The 18,771-nt window shown below is 44.4% G+C and overlaps 1 protein-coding gene across 6 annotated transcripts in view; it reads left to right on the forward strand.

The window, feature by feature from the left end:
* The window catches only part of LOC117363042 (cyclic AMP receptor-like protein A), a 646,660-nt gene that overhangs the window by 388,033 nt on the left and 239,856 nt on the right, over positions 1-18,771 (forward strand). For 5 of the 6 annotated variants that reach the window (XM_033950231.1, XM_033950230.1, XM_033950234.1 and 2 more), the window contains one exon: positions 653-691. The exons of the other annotated variant lie outside the window; for it this stretch is intronic. In XM_033950231.1, coding sequence (XP_033806122.1) covers positions 653-691 — 39 coding nt within the window. The remainder of the gene's footprint in view (positions 1-652; positions 692-18,771) is intronic. 6 annotated transcript variants of the gene reach the window in all.

Consider the following 18,771-nt stretch of genomic DNA (forward strand, 5'->3'; position numbering starts at 1 on the left):
AGTGGTCTATTTCTTCCTTGCCTTGGGAGAAGGACCGATTCACCTGGTGTCCAGTCCTTGTGTCACAGTGCTGTTAGAAGGTGCCAGATATTACCCTGGAGTGGTTCTTGGTGTGAAGAGTACTGAGAATCTCGTTGTAAAGCAGTTGGAGCCGTAGCAGCTCTTACCAGGAGCTTAACAAGCTCTGCCCGAGTATGTGCAAAACCCTGGCTGCTGCTGGGAAATATAACAATGCAGGTGGATCTAATTAGACTTTGCAGTAAAAGCTGGAATAATAGGAGTCTTAATGTTTACCATTACCCTGCTCACAGATGGCTGCTAAAGTGCGTGAACCGGCCGCCTTCTGCTGCGCACCGTGACCGTGCTCTCGTTGCACTCTAGCACTGTGAATAAAAGCCGTCCTCCTGCCAGCACCTGGAGACATAACATATGCTGCTTCCAGGCCGCTCACCATGGCATCTGCTGGCCTGGTGTTCTGAGAGTATAAATTTTCCTGTCTTGGGGGGGGGGAGGGGAAGTAATAAGCCGCAGTAGCCTTTAAGGCTGCAGCGGCCGGTGCAGAGGAGAGGGGTTCTGTCTGAGAAAGGTTATGCCAGCAGATCTATTGCATTGCTTGCATCTGGTTTCTGAGAGATGCCCTTTTCTCTTGCAGCTGGATTACAAACGAGCACGCAGCTTGGAGATTCGCCATGTAAGTAGAACACTTCATCTTATCTCTGGCGGCTTGAAGAAGATTCCAGATCTCCTGCAACGTTTGTGATTTCATGTTATTAGGAGGAGCTCCTCTCTCAGCCGTTCTTTGGTGACCTTTAGTTCTCAGAAGGAGAAAGAAACCTTTCGCTTTTTATCATATTAGTACATCAGGCCACCTGATAGGCGCCTAAGTTCTTTACATACTAGTATAACCAGGTATATATGCACCTGCCATAGGGCAGGTGTAAACGCTCACACCCACATGTCATACATATATGTGTAATTATTTTGTAAGTTAGGTGCACAAGTTTGAGCCCCACCCTTGCTCTGCCCAAGCTCCGCCCATGCGTACAGCCCCCTGCAAATACGCACTATGGCCCATACGTTCAAAACTCACCGTGCCTTTAACGATCAACGCTAAACCACTTTTAACCAGTTTAGCGTCAAAGTATGTCAGCTCCTGGCTCCCTGGCTAATCGCGGTCTTTTCCGTGGTTTGTTGCAGCCTCGGCTAATCGTATGTACATGGATTACAATGAGCTCATCAGGATTAAAATGAGCGCTCCGATCGATGCTCAGATGATGCACAAAGTGAAGCGCTGGCCTTTAACGAGCCAAAGTTAGTGACAGGTCAGGAGACGCTGGTAGCATGTGTTAGAAGATCTGAGCCGCTGTTTGTATGTGGAAGTTCATAAAAACACTTTTTATGGAATTGGGGACCATACAGTATATGTGTGTGTAAAGAGCACATCTCTTGCGCATCTGTTAAAAGCGTATACCAGCTGGCCTGGGACTGCTCTGCTGAAGCTGTGTAGAAAAAAGAATATTTATTCATATACCACTTATAGCCTAAGTGGTTTTACATTCAGGCACTCAAGCATTTTCTCCTCTCCTGGTGGGCTCAGTCAGTAGTAGGCGTAGTCAGTAGAAGGAAGAAGGTGTTGATGCCCCTGTACAGGTCATTGGTGAGGCCCCACTTGGAGTATTGTGTTCAGTTTTGGAGACCGTATCTGGCGAAAGACGTAAGAAGACTTGAGGCGGTCCAGAGGAGGGCGACGAAAATGATAGGAGGCTTGCGCCAGAAGACGTATGAGGAGAGACTGGAAGCCCTGAATATGTATACCCTAGAGGAAAGGAGAGACAGGGGAGATATGATTCAGACGTTCAAATACTTAAAGGGTATTAACGTAGAACAAAATCTTTTCCAGAGAAAGGAAAATGGTAAAACCAGAGGACATAATTTGAGGTTGAGGGGTGGTAGATTCAGGGGCAATGTTAGGAAATTCTACTTTACGGAGAGGGTGGTGGATGCCTGGAATGCGCTCCCGAGAGAGGTGGTGGAGAGTAAAACTGTGACTGAGTTCAAAGAAGCGTGGGATGAACACAGAAGATTTAGAATCAGAAAATAATATTAAAGATTGAACTAGGCCAGTTACTGGGCAGACTTGCAGGTCTGTGTCTGTGTATGGCCGTTTGTGGAGGATGGGCAGGGGAGGGCTTCAATGGCTGGGAGGGTGTAGATGGGCTGGAGTAAGTCTTAACAGAGATTTCGGCAGTTGGAACCCAAGCACAGTACCGGGTAAAGCTTTGGATTCTTGCCCAGAAATAGCTAAGAAGAAAAAATTAAAAAATTTAAATTGAATCAGGTTGGGCAGACTGGATGGACCATTCGGGTCTTTATCTGCCGTCATCTACTATGTTACTATGTTACTATGTAACTCTTATCTAATGTACCTGGGGCAATGGGAACATTAAGTGACTTGCCCAGGGTCACAAGGTGCAGCTTGGGTTTGAACCCACAATCTCTGTAGCTTTAACCACTGCGCCACTCTAGAAATCAAAATGTAGCAAAAGTGAGCCAAGTATAGGACAATCAAACCATTGTGACATCACTGATGAGGTTGGCTCTTATTGGTGGAATGAAGCATTGTGACATCACAGTATCAGCTCAGAGAGAAAAACTTTGCACATTATTTAGTTTTCTCTGCTGTTCTCCCAGAGAAGCTCAGAAGGGTTTACATGAATTTATTCAGGTACTCAAGCATTTACCTTATCTGTCCCAGTGGGGCAATGGGGGGATTAAGTGACTTGCCCAAGGTCACATGGAGCAGCATGGGTTTGAACCCACAACCTCAGGGTGCTGAGGCTGTAGCTTTAACCACTGCGCCACTCTAGAAATCAAAATGTAGCAAACGTGAGCCAAGTAAAGGACAATCCAGCCATTGTGACATCACTGATTAAATTGGCTCTTATTGGTGGAATGAGGCATTGTGATGTCACAATCTCAGCTCTGGTTACCAGAGACAGAAACTTTTCATATTATTTAGTTTTCTATACTGTTCTCCTAGGGGAGCTCAGAAGGGTTTACGTGAATTTATTCAGGTACTCAAGCATTTACCTTATCTGTCCCAGGGGGGCAATGGGGGGATTAAGTGACTTACCCAGGGTCACAAGGAGAAGCGTGGGTTTGAATCCACAACCTCAGGGTGCTGAGGCTGTAGCTTTAACCACTGCACCACTCTAGAAATCAAAATGTAGTCTAGGACAATGAAGCCATTGTGACATCACTGATGAGGTTGGCTCTTATTGGTGGAATGAGGCATTGTGACATCACAGTATCTGCTCTGGTTACTATTTATTCAATTTTCTATGTTGTTCTCCCAGGGGAGCTCAGAATGGTTTTACATGAGTTTATTCAGGTACTCAAGCATTTTTCCCTGTCTGTCCTGGTGGGCTCAAACTCTTATCTAATGTACCTGGGGCAACGGGGGATTAAGTAACTTGCCCAAGGTCACAAATAGCAGCATGGGATTTGAACCCACAGCCTCAGGCTGTAGCTCTAAACCCTGTGCCACACACTCCCCTCTATTGATATGCGCCAATGATGCGCTACAAAAAGGCACGCCTATAACTGAAGTTTATGCATCCCTGCGACATAGCTATGCTGCACGTGCCAGTCACTTTCTCCTATGACTGATCGGATGGGATCATGGCGGACCTCCGCGAGACTCGTTTGCAGGTAAAGTTGTTGGAACACTGATTGCCATTTTCAAATTGGTCACCACAGCGACCCACAGGATTTTAACAGCGATTGTATGCTTTATCAGAATAGTGCTTAGGTGGACTTTCGGCACTGATGCTGTTTCCCATACATTATTATTTGTGCACGTACGTGGGCCTATGATGGTGCGCAGTGGGGCTTGAAAAAGAGCCCTGCTACAATTTGTTAAGCCTGGAGCACTGGTACGTCAGAGCACCGTAGCTTTCATTATTGCACTGAGGCCGCATACATACATATATACAGTACTCCCCCGATATTCGCGGAGGTTCCGTTCCAGGAACCCCCGCAAATCTTGAAAAACCGTGAATACAGTTTTTAGCGGGGGAGACATGAGAAGACAGCCAGAGAGGCAGGAGAGAGCAGCCAGAGTGCCGGCGGGTGAAGGAAATCACTCGCAGTACGCTCCGACCGCCTCTTCCTGCACTAAAGTCGGGCCTCACCAATCAGGAGCTGCATGTCAAAGCAACTCCTGATTGGATAAGGCCCGACTTAGTGCAGGAAGAGGCAGTCGGAGCGATTTCCTTCACTTGCCGGCACTCCGGCTGCTCTCTCCTGCCTCTACGGCTGCCCTCTCCTTCCCGGTCAATCGCAGTCGGAAAATACCGCGAATGACCAGGACCGCAAATTGCCAACTGCGAATGACCGGCAGAGCACTGTATTTATATAGCTTATTATTATTTCCCTCATTTGTAGGATGGTGGAGTTTGTTTGCAGAGCTACCCACCTTTCTTGATTTGTATTAGGGGATTCTTTGTCTTCTATTGTTATATATTCCCCTTTGGGTTTTGATATTTTGTGAAGTTTCCCATATATGGCAGGATGGATCAAGAACAGGCATGCGTATTTTATACAGCAGCTGAGTGCAGGTCTTGCCTATCTTGGGGAGGAGAGGGGAAGACATTTTATAGTGGAACTTAGGAAGCAAAATGAATAATGACTGGATTGTGGTTTCAACATTGCCTTGATAATGAATGTTACTGTTGGGTAGACTGGATGAACCATCAGGTCTTTATGTGCCATCATTTACTATGCCTATAATGGACATATGAATAGTGGTGATGTTTGTGCTATAGATTTGCCCCCCTTATAGAAGTTATGCTGTCCTGGATAGCGGTCAAAACTCTACAAACATGTACATTAGCAAAAGAGACCTTTGTAGGCTCTAGAGCAGTGTTTTTCAACCTTTTTACACCTATGGACCGGCAAAAATAAAATAATTATTCTGTGGACCGGCATTGGTCCGTGGACCGGCGGTTGAAGAACACTGGGCTAAGTCATAGGCCAGACCCCACCCATCTCTACCCAATCTCCACCCCAGACCCCACCCCCATAATAGTATTAATTGCACCTTGCACGTCCCGTGCCTCATCTGGAAGCCTGGACGTTGCAACGTCAGAGAGAAGGCTTCCGGTTCAGGCGCAGGATGCCCGTAGGAGCCGCTGCCCGTGGCTTTGTGCACTGAATCACTGAGGAAGAGGGAGCTGGCTCGAAGATAACGCCGCATCGATCGCACTGTGGACCGGCGGTTGAAGAACACTGTTTGGGGCCTGATGCACGTGCTGGCCCTGTGGACCGGCAGGAAATTTCTGTGGACCGGCACTGGTCCATGGACCGCTGGTTGAAGAACACTGCTCTAGAGTTTGTCTACATCATCTTTGAACAAGTCTTATATCATTACATTACATTAGTGATTTCTATTCCGCCATTACCTTGCGGTTCAAGGCGGATTACATTCAAACTAAAAACAAGAATTACATTCAAATTAAAAGGAATAGAATAAGCGATGACATAGAATTTTTTAAGGTAATAAACATTGGATAAAGAGTTACCAAAGGGAAGTGGAGGTCTTTAGGAGATAAGAAAAGGGATTGCGAGTGGCAAAGAATCATTTTACAACTGTAATTTTAATTCCTCCGCCTCCTTGAGTTAAAATGATAGTGATAGTGACCAGGACGTGACATCAGAAGGGAGCCAAGGCCAGCACGAGAAGCAAATGGAAGATGTTGTTCACACCAGTGAACACTTAAAGAGGTATGCGGAGAGGAGGAGAAGCGCTGGCGCCCCCCGCGAAGATGGCGCCCAAGGCGGACTGCCCCCCACTCTCCCTTCCTACACCAAGTAAGGCCCCTGTGTGTTCTTAATTAGTGGTGCGGACTCTGCCCTTAGAATGGCCTCCGTATAGCTGGATTTCTCTTTGACACTAACTGGTTAAGTGTCAATGAAAATGAGCATTTAGCCCCCAAAAGGTGATTTAACTAGGTGATTTTTTTTTTTTTTTTTTTTTTTACTGTGACGAACTTGTAGTGCATTTCGGAGATTCACTGGTGTGCTACCAAACGCTATTTTTCCAGGCTTCTTTTTGTGATATTTTTCTTTTTACCTTTATTACCATGGACCCCTGATGAAGGTTGTCCGAAACACGGACCGTGTTGGGTCCCCCGTCTGGTAAAAGGTTTTTAGTTAAGATTTATTTGTCAAAATAAAATTTGCCTGCACCGTGTACAAGTCTGCAGTTTTGGTTTGTTTGCTTAACTAGCCAAGAACCATTTCTGGCTGGTTAAATTACTTTAAGTATGGACCCGACTGTTGATTTTCCCATTGGCAGTTTATTTTCCTCTCTAAAGTGGCTGATGTTTCCATGGAGGAGTGATGTGGGCGGGATGTGGGCCGACTTAGACTTAGTACTGCAGGGAGAATCGAAAGTTTTACGCGACCGCTTAGACAGAACTTACATGTTGTGACTTAGGTGATCTAAACACAGCTCTAAGTGCCCAAAAGGTATCCAAAATGACCAGATAACCATTGCAGGGACAAAGTACAGACCCCCACAAACTCCCCCCGTGTTCACTGACCTCCTCACACCGCCATAAAAATCAGAATAAAAACATACCTGCCTCAGGAACATCAGCACCTGGCATAGGAAAGCCTAGTAGAGCTGCACAGATGTGGCTTAAGTAGTCTGGAGGTGTGAGCTACTGGACCATAGAGAGGAAGACCCAGGCCCATAAGTCATTCTAACCACTACATTAATGGTGCAAAATGTGAGGCCACCAAGACCACCCCAAACCCTACTGTACTGCCATATAAGTGCTACCTGCAGCCTTAAGGGCTATTGGAGTTGTAGATAGGTGCTTCTAGTAGGTTTTGGGGGTTCACTATAAGTTATAAGGGGGTTATGGTGAGGTATAAATGTGGCACCCTTTTTGTGAAGTTCACAGCAGTGCTCTGTAAGATGCCCCACTGCTCTTTTGTTACGTCTGGGTAGCCAGTCCATCACTTTGCTGGCCCTTCCCACATCCAAAAGGTTTTATTTTGGACATAGAAAAATGACGGCAGAAAAGGGCCACAGCCCATCAAGTCTGCCCACCTAACAGACCCACCCACCTAGGCTTACCTTCCCAGAGATCCCACTCCCAATGACCCTACTCCTCAACTCTACCCTCTTAGGGATCCCACTGGGCATCCCATTTACTCTTAAAATCTGGCACTCTGTTGGCCTCGATTACCTGTACCGGAAGCTCGTTCCAATGATCAACCACTCTTTCGGTGAAGAAATACTTCCTGGTGTCGCCATGAAATTTACCGCCCCTGATTTTGAGCGGATGCCCTCTTGTGGTCGTGGGTCCTTTAAGACAGAAAATATCCTCTTCCACTTCAATACGTCTGTTGATATATTTAAACATCTCAATCATGTCTCCCCTCTCCCTAAGCTCTTCGAGGGAGTAGAGTCTCTGACTTGGACGTATTTTTGGTATAAAGATAGACGTAGTGGCGGTCTGGATGATCAAACGCCTAGGACATACAGATGGACGATTTTTGAATAAACGTATAGATGTATTTTTCGAGAATGGACATTTATGCCCCGTCGACTTTGGCAACATCCAAATTGGACTTAGACGTTTCTTTCGATTATGCCCCTCCACATTTTCATGTTCGTTTTCTGTTTCTCTTGAGATGTAAGAATGTTTAAACAAAGATCCTAATCAGACGAAACACCTGATTGTTTGAAGTCCTTCTTCCAATGACTTTATGTCAGACCTTTCTGTGGAGTTTTAGCAGGATCCCTTTCCTGGTGAAGCCAACATGAGCTCGCTGGTGCGTATGTGTGAGGGGGGGAGACCATTGCTGATGTTCTGTGCAGCCTGTGGGATCAACCTCCTTTCCTCCCTCTAGATTGTACTGACAGTAATTAAATACTGGTGTCACCAGAGGCTGCAGCTCAATTAATTGGGGTCGTGTGTGTCAGATGCTGCTGTTTTTTAGTAGGAAATAAAAAAGCAAACAAAGCTAGCCTCTTTCCTTGCCTTCTCAAGTAGCAGTTCCTCCTGAGTTTTTCTTTTCCCACCTCTGCATCCAACAGGCTTGATATTGAGCAGGATTTACTTGGGTAGGGACAGCTCATACACTGGTAAGTCTCGATAACCAGATCCATACTAGAGGTCTGCATGGGAAGGGGATTGCGGGACTCCCGCGGGTCCCACGGGGGTCCCCTGGGAATCCCCCCTAACCCACGGGACTCCCACAGGGACCCCCCTCTAGCCAATGGGACTCTCACGGGGATGGAAGGCTTTGGAAGCAGGGTTCGTCCATATAATATAATGGACACGTCAGCCTTAGTAAAAGAGGGGGTTTATAAGTGAATTACATGAACAGAAAACAAAAAAAGGGTTCCACCAAAGAGATTCCACAAGGAAAACAGCAGCACAAACAAAAAAGAAACTGTGGAATTGATGATCCTGTCAGAAGTAATTGCTGCTTTTTATGGGGACGGGCGGGGATGGAGGTAATTCCTTGCGGGGACGGGTGGGGACGGAGAGAATCCTGACAGGGATGGGTGGAGATGGAGAAGATCCTGGTGGGGACGGGTGGGGATGGAGAGGATCTGGCGGGGACGAGTGGGGACGGAGAGGATCCTGGCGGGGACAGGTGGGGATGGAGAGGATGCTGGCGGGGACAAGTGGGGATGGAGAGGATCCTGGCGGGAATGGGCGGGGATGGGTGGGATTTCTGTCCCCGCGCAACTCTCTAATCCATACCCAGGAAGGGCTGAGGCAGAGGAAAGACAGAGCCAGGAGTTACCCAGCTGGAGGTGGTATGAACTGGATAACTGTCCTAATGGTACCAGAATATTGATCTGAATAGCGAGGGGACCTGCCTGAGTGAGGGTGGTATATCTGGATATTTAGCATCAGTATCCTGGAATGGCCCTGCATTGAATATTCAGGTATAAAAAACTCATGACTAACTACGTAACTCATATATTTTGACTGTGAGAAGAAGAAAGCATAAATCCATCCATCCTAGTGGAGAGTTTTCTCCAAAATAGATGCCTTTCCTTGGCCATTGATTGCTGCCAGTGATAGCACATTTCCCTCTCATGCAATTCATGTAAGGGAGCGGCGTCTCTCTTGATGTAGTTATCCTGTATGTTCTTAGGCCTTGGATCAACCTGCTGATAATGGCAGGAATTGAAGGACGAGGAGGCATCAGTGGGACAATGTGACAGTCCAGTCATTTGGCTGCCAGGTGTTTGTATAGAGAGCTTCAGTTGCAGCAGGATAAGTCTGATAGCTTCACAGTGCCTCAGTGGTGGTAGGAGAGTAGTGGGCAGACTTACGAGAACGGGGATGGCACTTGATATACTGCCTTCCTGTGGTTACAATCAAAGCGAGGACATCTAACATCAGAGGAAGCCCTTTACCCAAACCTTTAATACATAGGCGATTGACTAGACACTCATTCTGCACACATTGTAACTAAATCAATTCCTAATATAGTGGAACTTTGGTTTACGAGCATAATTTGTTCCAGAAGCATGCTCGTAAACCAATTTACTCGTATATCAAAGCGAGTTTCCCCATAGAAAGTAAGGGAAACTCGCATGATTCGTTCCACCTCCCATCCCCCCCAGCCACCGGCGCTGCTGCAAATCAACCAACCCCACCACATCCCCAAAAGACCCCACCCCCCACCCCCGAGGCCACTGGTGGTGTTTCAGATCATTGATTGAACCATATCCATGTCATTCTTGGTTGGGCTGAGAACTTTTCAGCATCCCCTCATAGTTCCCCCATAAATGGAGTTACGTTAATCAAGTTGTGTTAAGATCATGGCCTAAACCCGAAGTCCAAATTGCTTTTCATGAAAAAAGAGTGGACGGATCTTAAATGTTTCATTTTAAATAAGCCCTTCTTAACTACATTGTTCACTTGAGGTTCAAAAGTTAATGAGTCTAAAATGACTCCTAGAACTTTAGAAGTGGAATCGACCATAATTATATCACTGTTATTTAAAGCTATTGCAGTAGGAATAAAGGAACTTTGAGTTCCTAACTATAGAATTTTAGTTTTAGCTTTGGGGGTTAGCACCCAAGAAAAGGATCTGGGTATCATTGTAGACAATACGATGAAATCTTCTGCCCAATGTGCGGCGGTGGCCAAAAAAGCAAACAGGATGCTAGGAATTATTAAAAAAGGGTTGGTTAACAAGACTAAGAATGTTATAATGCCTCTGTATCGCTCCATGGTGCGACCTCATTTGGAGTATTGCGTTCAATTCTGGTGTCCTTATCTCAAGAAAGATATAGTGGTGCTAGAAAAGGTTCAAAGAAGAGCAACCAAGATGGTAAAGGGGATGGAACTCCTCTCGTATGAGGAAAGACTAAAATGGTTAGGGCTCTTAAGCTTAGAAAAGAGATGGCTGAGGGGAGATAGGATTGAAGTCTACAAAATCTGGAGTGGAGTAGAACGGGTACAAGTGGATCGATTTTTTGCTTCGTCAAAAATGACAACGACTAGGGGACACTCGATGAAGTTACACGGAAATACTTTTAAAACCAAAAGGAGGACATTTTTTTTCACTCAGAGAATAGTTAAGCTCTGGAACGCATTGCCAGAGGATGTGGTAAGAGCGGATTTGCGTAGCTGGTTTTAAGAAGTTTGAACAAGTTCCTGGAGGGAAAGTCCATAGTCTGTTATTGAGAAAGACACAGGGGAAGTCACTGCTTGCCCTGTATTGGTAGCATGGAATATTGCCATCGTGAGAACGAGCTACTGGGTTTGATGGTCCATTGGTCTGACCCAGTAAGGCTATTCTTATGTTTAAGTAAAAGATGACTTTGATACAGTGATAAAATATCATCTGTATTGTAATACAGGAACTCACCCTTATCTAACTTCACTGAACTTAGAGCCTCTTTTACAAAGCCGCAGTAGCGATGCTCCTATGGTAAATACACCGAGGCCTATCCAGTTCCTTTGGACTTTTGTACATTTACTGTGGCAGTATCACTACTGTAAAAAGGACCTGTAACAAGGCTTGGTAAGATTTCTAGGAGTGGTCTCCACACACACAATCAGTTTTCTTTTTCACTTCAGTCTGATCCTGTACTTCACAGGTTCAGGAAGCAAGTTATAATTTTTTTTTTTTTTAAATGAAAGCTTTTATTAAAATATACTCAGAAATATGCAGCAATAACAATGAGCAGCACAAAACAGCAAAAGAAAACACCAAAGTTGCTGCCAGCAAATGAAACATGTGCAATATCCACAAATACACAAGAACAAACCACAAAACCAGCTAGAACACAGCAAAATCCCCCCTCCCACCCCCAAGGGACGAAACACACTTCCCACACCACCAGAAAAGGTAAAGGGTCTCCTAACCCAACTCAAATAAAGAAGTAGGAATAGGGTCTCCCCATCACAGGTCCCCCCCATTGAAGCCCCAGACTCAACTCCCAGCTCCACCCCCACAACTAACCCCTACAGAGTTCCGAAAGCGGCGCCATATGCGAGCATAGCCATGCTGTTTGCCATGCCGTAAAGCTGTCAAATGGTAAAGAAGCTGCCAGGTAATCAAGCGCTGCTCCACCATGTGCCACATGGGAGGTTGCATCTGATTCCATAAGGAGGCTAAAGCCAACCGGGCAGCAGTGAAAGCCAACTTACAAAATAAGGAGTCTCCCCAGTCAAGATCCAATTGGTGCCAATACAAAAGGAAGTTATACTTTTCAAGGAACAGAAATAAAGTCAACTTCTGTGTTGTTACCACACTTGTCCTTCTTGGTTCACAGCTGCCTCAAACACAAGTTTAGTACAGTCCATCTAGCCCAGGGATGTCACAGTCCCTCCTTGAGGGCCGCAATCCAGTCGGGTTTTCAGGATTTCCCCAATGAATATGCATGAGATCTACTTGCATGCACTGCTTTCATGGTATGCTAATAGATCTCATGCATGTTCATTGGGAAATCCTGAAAACCCGACTGGATTGCGGCCCTCGAGGAGGGACTTTGACACCCCTGATCTAGCCCATGGTCTAGTTCTAGCCAGACCTGGAATAAAGTTCACAACTTCAGTATGTCGGTGGTTTACCTCAGCCTTGCAAAGAACACTCCTTTCACTTAACAGTCTCTTTTTCACTCACTTGAGCCACTCTGCTTCCCAGGAATCTGTCTCAGCCCACAGCTAGGAAAACATAAGAACATAAGAAGTTGCCTCCGCTGAGGCAAACCAGAGGTCCATCTCGCCCAGCGGTCCGCTCCCGCGGCAGCCCATCAGCTCTAAATCAGTGTTCTTTAACCACCAGTCCGTGGACCGGTGCCGGTCCACAGAAATTTCCTGCCGGTTCACGGGGCCGGCATGCGCATCAGGTCCACAACAGTGTTCTTCAACCGCTGGTCCATGATGCGATCGATGCAGCGTTATCTTTGAGCCGGCTCCCTCTTCCTCACTGACTCAGTTCACAAAGCCATGGGCAGCAGCTCCTACGCGCGTCCTGCGCCTGGACCGGAAGCCTTCTCTTCGATGTCGCAACGTCAGAGGGAAGGCTTCCAGATGAGGCGCAGGACATGCAAGGAACCGCTGCCGGCGGTTTTGTGCACTGCATCAGTGAGGAAGAGGGAGCCAGCCTGAAGATAATGCCGGGGGCGGCATAAAATGACCAGAAGGTAAGGCATAGCATGGAGGGAGAGAGACAAAGGAGAATGATTTTATTTTTGAAATTAGTGATTGAATTATGTCCATTTTGAGAGTTTACATCGGCTGTCAGTGTGTTTTGTGTAGTTTAATTTTGTGGTTAACCATTATGTGTTGTTAATAAGATTATATTGTGTATATCTATGAAAAATGAATGGAAAAAATAGTGTTACAATTATTATGGGGGCGGGGTCTGGGGTGGAGATTGGATAGAGATGGGCGGGGTCTGGGGTGGAGATTGGGTAGAGATGGGCGTGGTCTGGCTCGCGATTTAGCCCAGTGTTCTTCAACCGCCGGTCCGCGGACTGATGCCGGTCCACAAAATAATTATTTTATTTCTGCCGGTCCATAGGTGTAAAAAGGTTGAAGAACCCTGCTCTAAATGACAATAAATAAATAAATAAAATTGTGTTTGTAAAGTGCTCAAACCATATAACCAACTGTTTAGTGGTAACACCAAACTATGGCTATTGATGGGACCATCATCGCCTTCACAGTCCCAGAACCAACCATTCAGTATTATGAGAAATAGATATTAAAAATGTTACTTATCTGAGTTTGCTGGTGAGGTGTATTGTCAATAACCACAGAAGAAAATAAAGTGGCTCAGGATGAGCCGAAACTCGAGTCGGGGGGCCAGGGATTTTAATTTGGCTATCAAGCTGTCACTTAAGCACATTTAAGCACCGGCACTTTATTTTCTTCTGTGGTTATTGACAATACAGGACTCCCCCGATATTCGCGGGGGTTCCATTCCAGGAACCCCTGCGAATCTTGAAAAACCGCGAATACGGTTTTTCAAGGGGGAGAATGAAGAGGGCAGTGGGAGAGGCAGGAGAGAGCAGCCGGAGCGCCGGCGAGAGCAGGAAATCACTCGCGGTATGCTCCGACCGCCTCTTCCTGCACTAAGTCAGGCCTTACCAATCAGGAGCTGCGTGATAGCCCTCTCCTTGTCGGCGGTTCGTGGTCGGAAAATACCGCGAATGGCCAGGACCGCAAACGACCGGGGTAACACTGTACACCTCACCAGCCATCTCAGATAAGTACCATTTTTAATATCTATTTTTCATAATACTGAATGGTTGGTTTTGGGACTGTGAAGGCGATGATGGTCCCATCAATAGCCATAGTTTGGTGTTACCACTAAACAGTTGGATATATGGTTTGAGCACTTTACAAACACAATTTTATTTATTTATTTATTGTCATTTAGAGCTGTGATATTAAAAGTTTTAACCACACTTCGATTTGCGAACAGCACGGTGTACAAAACATAAAAACAAGAAATGAAAAGAACACTTGAGCAACTGTTCTGAAGCTGTCTTGTGGTAGTTTTGGTCTTATTAGTTGCTTAATTCTGCAGAAGAATTTTCTTGTGACAGAACTGATTTGGTCATGGTAGAGCTAAGCCCAGTATCACGCTTGGAACTTTGGATGGTTTTTCTATTTTGATTGCCTCTCCCGTGGTTAATATTATCTCTGTGTGTGGTACTGAGTCGTAGTCTCCAAGCCATAGTATCTTGGTTTTAGATTTGTTTAGCTTGAGGTAGTTCAGTTGCATCCATGCGCTTAGACATCCTATGGTGCCTTTTAGATGTTGCAAGGTATTAACAAGGTATTCTGTGCTGTGCAGAGAAGAAAAATATCTTCTGGTAGGAGAAGGCATGAACTTGGGGGTGGAAGATGTTTCTGCCAATGGTACTCAAGTATATGTTGAACAGTGAGGGGGAGAGAGGAGAGCCTTGTAGGACTCCACAGCTGGCTTTCCAATTCTGTGATTTGATTCTGTTTTTCCATACTTCATATGTTCTGTTCTCTAGGAATTGTGTGAGCCATTGGAGTATGCTGCCGAGATGTCGAATTGAAGTATTGAAGAATTGTTTTACTATGATAATATTTTACTTTTGCTGTCCATTCCAATACAAATTATATTTGCTTACATTTAAATCTCTATTATATAAAACTCCAGCTTTTATTTATAAAGCATTGATACCTTATAATTCTCCCAAATTTTTGAGATCAAACGACCAACTCTTGTTGGTCATCCCCACTCTCAAAATTATCAATACTCGAAGGCAATTTATTTTTACTGTTATGGCGCCTCAGACTTGGAATTCACTCCCGCTATACTTAAGAGAGGAGAAGAATTTGGAAAAATTTAAGAGCCAACTTAAGAGCTTTCTTTTTAAAGATGCGTTCAATACTTAATTGAAATGTTAATTTGCTCTTTCGTTAATTGCTCTTTTGTCTACTTTTATTTTACCTATTTATTTGTCCTTCGATTCCTGTTGTGTTTTACCTTTAATTGTTGATTCTTTCCTGTCTAAGATTGTATTTCTATCCCACCTGTCCTATTGTATTCTTGTCTTATCTTAATTAGTTTGTTTTGTGACTTATCCCCTTGTTAATTATATGGTCTATTTTATGTATATTTTAGACAATTTATTTTACCAATTTGTACATCGCTTAGAATTTGGAATAGGCGATTAATCAAATAATAAATAAACTTGAAAAAAAAATAAAATAAATAAACTTGAGTAGGGATTCTATGCGCTTAATTGGCCTGAATCCATGTTGCGTGTCATGGTATTCGTATGTTGTATCTATGTACTGAGCTAGCTGAGTGTTGACACAAAATTCTAGCAGCTTTGCCGGCCATGGTATTCCTGCGACCAGTCTGAACTTATCCACTTTGGATAGGTTAAGATTTGAGGCTTTCGGAATTGGTGTTAGAGCGATGTTCAAGAGCGATCTGGTGTACGTGCCACATTCTAAGCATGTGTTTATGAATTTAGTTATCCGCCGTATAAAGTCAAGTGGAGTATGTTCCAGAAGTTTAGCTGGACGGATATCCAGGTGGCAGTGTTTTTTTGGATAGTCTCTTTACCCAGGTTTGGACTTCTTTTTGTGTGACTGGAATTCTTTCCAGTTATTCTATCAGCCGGGATTCCGTCGTAGAGTAGAGAAGGTTATAATTTCTTCAATATTGTGCGTGAATGTTTGTCTGACTGCTTTAACTTTTTTTGTGGAAGAAGTGTGCCAGTTGGTGTGAATATTTGACAATGAAGTTTGAGTATTGGGAGCAGCGCAGAGCATTTAGTAGGCCGGCCTGCGCTAAAAACCACTTTCACGGTTTTGTAAAAAAAGGGGGGGGATGATTAGTTACTAAAGATTTAGTTAATTTTGTGAAGAAAGGGATGTTAGCAATCGTTCTATAGCTGGATGGTTGATAAGGATCCAAAGAAGATTTAGGAACAAGTGGAACAATTTTGCCCATTGATGAGGAGAAAAATCCTGCATGTAATAAGCAGTTTATCAATGATTTCATCCATTGTACAACTGCCCAAGAACTACTGGCCAAACTTCGTTGGCTTCCGATATTCTCCAAGATCCTTTTCAAATGTTCCTGCTTAACTATTTGGCATATGGTCCTCACTTGCTCTTCTTTCCTGGATCTTTCAAAGACTGGGTCTTGTTAGGACCACGCGAAAACTCAAACTGCCTTTTCCTTCTCTTAAAGGAATTGCTTTTACTGGTAAATTAGGGAAATCCTATCCTTTCAAACTAACAGAAATATGGAATGACATTCCTCTAAGGTTAAAAGAATTAGGTTCATTTCAACTTTTTCATTAAACACGGTCATTCTCTAAATTGTAAACTCGTGTTCTTTTTTATATATATATATATATATATATATGTTATATTTTAATTGATGTAAATTGAGTCGAGCTTTATTATATGACAATGATCCGGTCTATAAATTTAAGTTTTAGTTTAGTTTAGTATAGATAACAGAGATATTGTGGGAGTCTTCTCATGTGGTCTTCTAGCAGAGGAAAAAGCAGACAATTGTGATGGTGTAAAAAATGCAAATTCATGAGATTGATTAAATGACCACACACTGGTTTCTTTTGCCTTCTCTGAGTTTCTTCAGATACATCCAGAAAAGCCCCGATTTTTTTGTAGACCAGCTTCTGTCGATGGCCAAAAGCACAATAATTCCCAGTCTACAGCTAAAACAAAAATTATCAACAAAGTGACCAACATATCTGTTATATTTTCCACTTGAGAGGCCTTTATTTACACCAATGCTCACTGGCTGAGAGTCAAGCTCATCCCCAGCAGGAAGATAGAACGCGTTGGTGAAAGGCTAGAGTAGGCATCTAGCTTGTGTGGCACGGCATCTCACTTCAAGCTGCTCCAAGTTTGGGAGAGTCAAGCAGCTTTCTGAGGCATGGTGTTTCTCTAAGCCTGGACCCTTGAGACCCTCTGACCCGAGCACAAAGCTAGCCAATTCCGGCATGCCCTCCACCACAAATGCTTAGGAGAGGAGAGAGGAAGTTACATAGTTGAACCCGACAAGAGGTTTGGAATCCAGCCTACTTCGGGATGGAGGAAGCATAAAAGAACAAGGTCCTGTTGTGAGACCCTGCAGGTACTTTCTACGACTTTTTCAAATTTAGAGCCGTGACTAATGCACAGCTGGGAACTTTGGAAGTTTCCGCTTTATTTCAGTTTAAGCCGGCTGTAGTCATTGTGGGAAGCCGTTGCAGGCCTGGCTAATGTATTTGTTGCCCAGACACTTCAGCCTGTACACTCCAAGACAGATACTCAGGCACTGGGCCTCCACTAGATTGGAAACTTTGGAAAAAGGCTATTTACCTTCTAAGCCAGTGGTCTCAAACTCAAACTCTTTGCAGGGTCACATTTTGGGATTTGTAGGTACTTGGAGGGCCTTAGAAAAAATAGTTAATATCTTATTAAAGAAATGACAATTTTGCATGAGGTAAAACTCTTTATAGTTTATCAAGCTTTCCTTTTAGCTAAGTCTTAATAATAATATTGTCATTTATAGCTAAAGATCCTACATGGCATTCTTCCTCCCCTAATTTCACTATCCTGGAATTCTTTGAGACCTGACACTACCAGATCCGCCCACATACTCAAACTATCTTTCCGCTCGTTAAAAGGCATCATGTATGCAGGTAAATTAGGGAAATCCCTTTTCTTCAAATTCACTGAGCTTTGGAACAACCTCCCTGCCCCGCTGCGGAACCTAGGCTCATCCCAATTATTCCGAAAGCATCTGAAAACCTGGCTTTTCTCCAAAATGTAAAGCTATCTATTGAAAATGTAAAGCTAGCTATCCTCTTCATAACCTCTAATTTCTTATTATGTCCTTCCCTCATTTATTGAATTACCTGTAAACCATGCCAAGCTCTATCTTTATGGAGATGATGTGGTATACAAACTTAAGGTTTAGTTTAGTTTAGATAAAATACAAATTAGAATAATGGACTTAAAAACAGATAAAGACAAAAAGCATTTACAATATAATGCAGAAAATATCAGCATGGCAGAGAAAGAAGTAATACATAGACCAGATAAAATACCTCAAGTTGAATATAAGGAACTTGATTGAAAAAATGAAGCAGAATGCATTAAGATAGCAGCCTGCAGGGGTCAGAGCAAAAAGCTGTAGGGCTGCGGTGCAGAAGTTAGAATGAAGAATCATGTCATTGAGGTACAGTGGCCAAAACGGGAATCTTTTGGCTCTGCAGCATAGAGCAGAATAATGACTGAGGTGCAGGGAAGCTTGTGGCTGTGGCACAGACCTCAAAGCAAGGAGCCTTCCACTTGGAAACTACTTCTAATCTTGCTTCTCTGAGGAACTTTTCTGTGCAAAGTCATACATTGTAAGCATTTTTCAGAAATTACGTTGGAGCAGGTAACTTACCTGATACATTGTTGCCTGCACTTAGGAAGTGCTCTAGATAGCAAGTACAGTGGTACCTTGGTTTACGAGCATAATTCGTTCCAGAAGCATGCTCGTAAACCAAAATTCTCATATATCAAAGCGAGTTTCCCCATAGGAACTAAGGGAAACTCGCTTGATACGTTCCCACCCACCCCCACCCCCCGAGGCCAGCGGCACTGCTCTACCACCCCCTCCTGAGAACTGGCATAGCTCCCTCCGAAGCCCCCCTGCGTGATCCGGCACCCTCCCCCCACGATCTGGCAAACCCCCCTCCCTCCGCCGTGA

Source organism: Geotrypetes seraphini, chromosome 6 (genome assembly GCF_902459505.1).
Source record: "Geotrypetes seraphini chromosome 6, aGeoSer1.1, whole genome shotgun sequence".
Taxonomy (NCBI): Eukaryota; Metazoa; Chordata; class Amphibia; order Gymnophiona; family Dermophiidae; genus Geotrypetes; species Geotrypetes seraphini.